This window comes from Heterodontus francisci, chromosome 2, assembly GCF_036365525.1.
Source record: "Heterodontus francisci isolate sHetFra1 chromosome 2, sHetFra1.hap1, whole genome shotgun sequence".
Taxonomy (NCBI): Eukaryota; Metazoa; Chordata; class Chondrichthyes; order Heterodontiformes; family Heterodontidae; genus Heterodontus; species Heterodontus francisci.
This window is the reverse complement of record NC_090372.1, coordinates 159710875-159718496: the sequence shown is the minus strand read 5'-3', so window position 1 is coordinate 159718496 and position 7622 is coordinate 159710875. Positions and strand designations below refer to the sequence as shown.

At 43.5% G+C, this 7622-nt stretch overlaps 1 protein-coding gene across 2 annotated transcripts in view; it reads right to left on the bottom strand.

Moving 5' to 3' along the window:
* fam171a1 (family with sequence similarity 171 member A1) overlaps window positions 1–6007 on the bottom strand; it is a 263890-nt gene extending 257883 nt beyond the window's left edge. The window contains exon 1 of one of the 2 annotated variants that reach the window (XM_068012841.1): window positions 5741–6007. In XM_068012841.1, coding sequence (XP_067868942.1) covers window positions 5741–5843 — 103 coding nt within the window. In that variant the 5' untranslated portion in view covers window positions 5844–6007. The remainder of the gene's footprint in view (window positions 1–5740) is intronic. The other variant, XM_068012851.1, reaches the window with a different exon arrangement.
* Between the last annotated feature and the right edge of the window lie 1615 nt (window positions 6008–7622).

The window sequence follows — 7622 nt, the reverse complement described above, 5'->3', positions numbered from 1 at the left end:
TCCCCCCTCAGCCTTCTCTGCTCTAAGGGAAACAACCCCAGCCTTTTCAGTCTCTCTTCATAACTGAAATGCTCCAGCCCAGGCAACATCCTGGTGAATCTCCTCTGCACCCTCTCCAGTGCAATCACATCCTTCCTATAGTGTGGCGACCAGAACCTGTACACCGTACTCCAGCTGCAACCTAACTAGCTTTTATACAGCTCCATCATAACCTCCCTGCTCTTATATTCTATACCTCGGCTAATAAAGGCAAGTAGCCCATATGCTTTCCTAACCACCTTATCTACCTGTGCTGCTGCCTTGAGTGATCTATGGACAAGTGCACCAAGGTCCCGCTGACCTTCTGTACTTCCTAGGGTCCTATCATCCATTGTATATTCCCTTGCCTTGTTAGTCCTCCCAAAATGCATCACCTCACACTTCTCAGGATTAAATTCTATTTGCCACAGCTCCACCCATCTTACCATCCCATCTATATCATCCTGTAATCTAGGGCATTCCTCCTCACTATTTACAACATCACCAATTTTTGTGTCACCTGATCATACCTCCTATATTCACATCTAAATCATTAATGTACACTACAAACAGCAAGGGTCCCAGCACCGATCCCTGAGGTACACCACTGGTCACAGGCTTCCACTCGCAAAAACAACCCTCGACCATTACCCTCTGCCTTCTGCCACTAAGCCAATTTTTGATCCAATTTGCCAAATTGCCCTGGATCCCATGGGCTCTTACCTTATTAACCAATGTCCCATGCAGGACCATATCAAAAGCCTTACTGAAGTCCATCGAGACTACATCAACTGCTTTACCTTCATCAACACATTTTGTCACCTCCTCAAAAAATTCAATTAAGTTAGTCAGCCACGATCTCCCCCTTACAAAGCCATGCTGACTATCCCTGATTAATCCCTGCCTCTCCAAGTGGAGATTAATCCTGTCCCTCAGAATTTTTTCCAATATTTTCCCTACCAATGATGTTAGACTCACCAGCCTGTAATTACCTGGTTTATCCCTGCTACCCTTCTCAAATAATGGTATCACATTCGCTGTCCTCCAATCCTCTGGTACCTCGCTTTCAATGCTAATATATTCAAGTATATCACAATCCCCCTCCCTGATCGCTACACCGACATCGTCCTTCTCCATAGTGAACACAGATGAAAAGTAAGCATTTAAAACCTCACCTATATCCTCCGCTCCACACGCAGATTGCCACTTTGGTCCCTAATGGGCCCTACTCTTTCCCTGGTTATCCTCTTTCCCTTAATATACTTATAAAACACCTTAGGATTTTCCTTTATCTTGCCCGCCAGTGTTTTTCATGTCCCCTCTTCGCTCTCCTAATTACTTTTTTTTTTTAAGTACCCCCCTACACTTTCCATACTCCTCCAGTGCCTCCACTGTTTTCGGCACTCTGAATCTGCCATAAGCCTCCTTTTTTTACCCCCTGATCTAATCCTCTATATCCCTTGACATCCAGGGTTCCCTGGACTTGTTGGTCCTACCCTTCACCTTAATGGGTACATGTTGGCTCTGAATTCTCACTATTTCCTCTTTGAATGACGCCCACTGATCTGATGTAGACTTTCCTACAAGTAGCTGCTCCCAGTCCACTTTGGCCAGATTCTGTTTTATCATCTTAAAATCAGCCTTCCCCCAATTCAGTACCTTTATTTTCGGTCCATCTTTGTCCTTTTCCATAACTACCTTAAATCTTACAGAGTTTATTTATTTATTTAGAGATACAGCACTGAAACAGGCCCTTCGGCCCACCAAGTCTGTGCCGACCAACAACCACCCATTTATACTAATCCTACATTAACCCCATATTCCCTACCACATCCCCACCATTCTCCTACCACCTGCTTACACTAGGGGCAATTTACAAAGGCCAATTTACCTATCAACCTGCAAGTCTTTGGCTGTGGGAGAAAACCGGATTATGGTCACTAACCCGATATGTTCCCCCACTGACACTTCTACCACTTGTCCAGCTTCATTCCCTAGGATTAGGTCCAGTACTGCCCCTTCTCTTGTAGGACTATCTACGTACTGGCTCAAAAAGCTCTCCTGTATGCATTTTAAGAATTCCGCCCCCTTTAAGCCTTTTGCACTAAGACTATCCCAGTTGATATTGGGAAAGTTGAAATCCCCTACTATTATTACACTATTACTTTTACACCTCTCAGAGATTTGCCTCCATATCTGCTCCTCTATCTCTTGCTGACTGTTTGGAGGCCTGTAGTACACATCCAGCCAAGTGACTGCCCACTTTTTGTTTTTAAGTTCTGCCCATATGGCCTCATTTGAGGAACCTAAGATATCATCCCTCCTTACTGCAGTAATTGACTCCTTGATCAACAATGCAATGCCTCCTCCTCTTTTACCCCATCCCCTGTCATGCCTGAAGATTCTATACCCTGGAATATTGAGCTGCCAGTCCTGCCCCTCCCTCAACCATATATCTGTGATAGCAATAATACCATAATGCCATGTGCTAATCAATGGCCTCAATTCATCTGCCTTACTAGTAAGACTCCTTGCATTAAAATAGATACAATCCAGCATTGCATTTTTCCCTTGTGCCTTAACAGGTCTATATTTGCTCTGCCTTCCAGACTGACTCATTTTCTCTTCTGTATTTGACTATGCATCACCCACTACTCTAACTCCACTCTGTATCCCATCCCCTTGCCAAATTAGTTTAACCCTCCCCCCAACAGCACTAGCAAACCTCCCAGCAAAGATGTTGGCCCCGTTCCAGTTCAGGTGCAACCCGTCCAACTTGTACAGGTCACACCTTTGCCAGAAACAGACCCAGTGATCCAAGAAACTAAAGCCTTCCCTCCTGCACCATCTCCTCAGCCTCTGAGGATCTGCTCTATCCACCTATTCCTATACTCACTAGCACTTGGCACCGGGAGTAATCCAGAGATTACAACCTTTGAGGTTCTGCTTTTTAATCTGCTACCTAGCTCCCTAAATTCTTGTTGCAGGACCTCACCCCTCTTTCTACCTATGTCGTTGGTACCAATGTGCACCATGACCTCTGACTGTTCACCCTCTTCCTTCAGAATATCCTGCAGCCACTCCGAAAAATCCTTGACCCGAGCACCAGGGAGGCAACTTACCATCCTGGAGTCTCGTTTGTGGCCACAGAAACGCCTGTCTGTTCCCCTTACGATTGAATCCCCTATCAGTATGGCTCTCCCACTCTTTTTCATTCCCTCCTGAGCAGCAGAGCCACGAACCTGGCTGTTGCTGCTTTCCCCTGGGAGGTCATGCCCCACAACAATATCCAAAGCAGTATAGAGTTCCGAAGAAGGGTCACTGACCCAAAACGTTAACTCTGCTTCTCTTTCCACAGATGCTGCCAGACCTGCTGAGTGGTTCCAGCATTTCTTGTTTTTATTCCAAAGCAGTATATCTGTTTGAGAGAGGGATGCGCCTACTACTCCTCCTGGTGGTCACCCATCCCTTTTCTGCCTCTGCAGCCATTACCTGCGGTGTGACCACCTCGCTAAACGTGCTATCCTCAACGTCCTCAGCATCGCGGATGCTCCGCAGCGAGTCCATTTGCAGCTCCAGCTGCGCAATGTGGTCAGCTAGTAGCTGCAGCTGGACACACTTCCTGCACACATGGTCGCCAGGGACACTAGAAGTGTCCCTGATTTCCCACATAGCGCAGCAGGAGCATGCCACGGGGCTGAGCTCTCCTTCCATGACTTAGCCTTAGATTAAGCTCCTTAGTTACTCCCTTTAATTTAGAGTACTAATTATGCTAGGGACCTTATTCTACTCCAAACACTACCTACTACAATCTAAAATCCCTACCTTTACTTTTATTTCAGCTATTGAAAGTAGTAAAAAAAGGGTAGAAATAATCACCTTTTCCTACTCACCAATCCGTTGCCTCCCCTTGCAACGCGTCACTTTCTGAACTGTGATGCAAGTCCTGAAACTCTCCCGCTGTCCCTGTGACAGTGTGTGAGAGTATGCTTCTTTTAACCCGCTGGGACTCCTGCTCGCTGCTACCTGTCTCCTCGCAGGTCCGCGTGGTCTGGCCCTTTCTAACACCATTATGAGAGCACCATCAAGCAGTTCCAGGAGGCCTACCACCTTCTCAAAGCAACTAGGGATTGCCAATAAAAATGCAGCAATGGGCAATAAAAAAATTCTTAGGAGGTAGGGAATTTTAAAAAATGTACTCCATTCAATAAAGGACTGCTGAAACTGAAACCACAGGGAGCTTGCACTACTGGCCCAACTGTTGGCTATTTATGGGTAATTAATGTCTAAATCTTCAATAAATGACATCTCCTTTCTGTCTACTCAATAAGTTCTTATTCATTTTTGTTTTTATGAAAACTGCTCAATATTTAATTGTTTTATATTCCATTATACACAACCTAGATTTGTCACTCCTGGTGGCATGCACATCAAAGAAATTCAAAATTTTTGAAATGGTACCTATCTGCAAATCTTCCTTCATCCTCTTGCACTCCCTTACAACAATCAACTTAGCTTAAAAAAAGATAGGGGAAATAACCAAAATGGATCTGACATTGGAATTTATTGTACTGCTATTAACTTGTTTCTGTGTAGCAAACATAATGAAGGATAAAAACAGCAGCTGAATAAACTAACTTAGGCCAACAATCATTTTTTTTTCAGTACGCATACTCTATATACTAAACTGATATAGCTATGAAAAAATGCTCAAGATTCACCTGCAGAAGACATTCATGGATAGAGAGGACCCAGCCATACAATTCCACTAGTAGCCATGAGGATGCAGGAAAACCAAGCCATGCTAGGCCCTAAACATCTATTCAAAGGCATTCATTTTTAATTTTCAGATAGATTGTATTTGCCAGTCTCTAACTTTTATATACAATAAAATACACAGGATGTCTCACATACATTACTATGGTTTATACCGATTTATATATTTCATGTATTTTTCTTAAAATACGTGTGGAAGAATCCACATCACATTTATGACAGTGTGGTTGGAGTCAGATGATGGTTCGCTCATCCATATCCTTATCAAAAAAGCTTCAGAGCAAGGTGCAATATGTCTATAACAAAAACAACCACAAACATCATTTTTAAAAATTCTATAGGTCTCTGTCTCTTCCTTCTGACACAACAGTATTACAACATCAGGAATCAATGGTGTTTACAAGGAGTTGGAGATGAGGATTTAAATGATGAAAGCTGCTCAACGGAGGCTCAGGAAATGCGGCTGTGATCCACTGCTAAACGTTTAGCTTCAAGAGCAATTTGATCGTTTACAACACACTTGAAATTCTGAATCATAATTTTATAATACTGGAAATTTGGATTCCTCAACATAATTCCTTCGAAAATATTCCTCAGACCGTCCTTTAAAACAAAACAATGATACAGTTTTTGTTTTTAAAAATACAAGGTGAAATGATTGCAGCAACTGTGACTTCCTAGAGTGAAGCGAATCACTGCAGCATCCTGATCTCACATCTCAGTACCTTTCCTGCAACTTTAAAAACATACCTTTTTTTAAAAAAAAAGCTAAATACGAACCCTTAAAGGTTTAGTTATCGACATCAAGCCGCTAATAGGCACAGGAACGATGCTTATTGTTCCCACTTCACCTCCTCCTCCCGACGCTTTTTGTTTAAATCACAATAAACAGACAATAAAGGGTCTCGCCAAACCCGCTAGAAAAACACTCTCTGCCACCACTTACCCTGTGCACGCTGCTCGCGTAAGGTTTTAGTAACCGCTTTCCACACATTACAGCCGAGTAAGCAGAGCAGGAGAGCGGCGGACCGGGAAAACTGGCTCATCATTTACTGAGTCTCTCACTGAGAGAAGCCGGACACCAAGACCAGTCCAACCGAGGGACCGTCCATATTTAACGTTGCTGCCACTGCTACCCCCTCTCTCTCTACATGTCCAGCTCCAGCTGCCGCCTACACTCAGCTCCAGCCCTAGCTCATTTCAAACCAGCTTTAACCTTTTCCTTCCCTCTCCGCCCAGAGAGGCGCGGCTAGAGGCAGCTGCTTGAGCTGTGGCGCCATCCGCTGCTGAAGGCTCATTCTGCACCTTCTCAGCACAAGGATGTGGAATGGGGAGGGAAAGAAAAAGATGGGGACACTTTGCTGCCAAGTCCTCCATCCTCACTGATCCCACTAGTGACAGGAAGCATTATTTATCATCATGGAAGCAGACAGAACAGAAGGAGGCCAGTCAGCTCATTCTGCCTTTAAAAGAGCTATGCAATTAATCTTGCATAGAAAGACTTGCATTCATATAGTGCCTTTCATGTCCACAGGACCTCCCAAAGCGTTTTACAGCCAATGAAGTAGAATGAAGAAACATGCAGAAGTTATGGAAAGATACTTTAAATCTGCGAACAACCTTCCAAATCTGTGACCTCTGCAACCTAGGAGAACAAGGGCAGCAGGCGCATGGGAACACCACCAACGACCTGTAAGTTCCCCTCCAAGTTGCACACCATCCTGACTTGGAACAATATCATTGTTCCTTCAACATTGTTCCAGGGTCAAGATCCTGGAACCTCCTTCCGAACAGCACTGTGGGTGTACCTACACCTCATGGACTGCAGTGGTTCAAGAAGACCACTACTTTCTCAAGAGCAATTTAGGATGGGCAATAAATGCTGGCCTTGCCAGCCATGCTCACATCCCATGAATGATTTTTTAAAAAACATGTAGTAGTAGCAAGATGGTTACATCAGAGGAAAAATACATTGCTGATCCACAATTCAATTTCCAAGAGTCACTGCAAGCGAATTCTTGATCCAGACCAGAATAATGGCCATGCCACAACTGTTGACTAGAGTTGAAATGATTTCCATTATAGGAATTGCTGATGTTATTTCGGAACCTGCTTTATGGCCCAATCTAATGTCCCAATTTCAAGATCTGCTAGTCACCAATGGCGATCAAATGTAAAGGACATGGATTTTCCTTCGGATGAGCAGAAACACATTTTTCTAAGACATTTTTATACAGAAAGCTTGAAACAGCAAAGTTCTGAAGTGGCACTGACTGTTATACTTGGAATCCACTAACAAGGTTCTCTGTTTCCACTGTAAGCTGTTCGACTTGAAATCAAAATCATCCCTAGAACTTGAGGGGTGGAATTATTGGAAGCACATGTCTCAGATTCTCATACCTCATGAAAATTCACCTAGTCATTTCAATTCCTACCAAACATGGGTCAAAGCAGAGCAAAGGATAAAACAGGATAACAGCATCAACATGGAGCTTCAACTTATGATTAAACAAGTGCTAAAACAACAGGAGAATATTCTAGAGAGGTTCCTAACAATAACACTTAATCTTTCTAAAAATAACATAGCTTTCTGCGGTTCATCTGACAGGCTCTTCGTAGTGAACAACAGGAACTTCCTGGGTTTGTTGGAGTTCTGAGGAAAGTACAACAAAGTAATGAACGAACATTTAAAATGCACATTTTCCAGGGAGGTGATTGATCGCAGCTGCAGAATGAGATAATTAAATTAGTGGTGAAGAAAATGATGCAAGACATTCTTAAAAGGTTGAGGAGTGCCAAGTACTACTCCGTGATATTGGATTGCATTC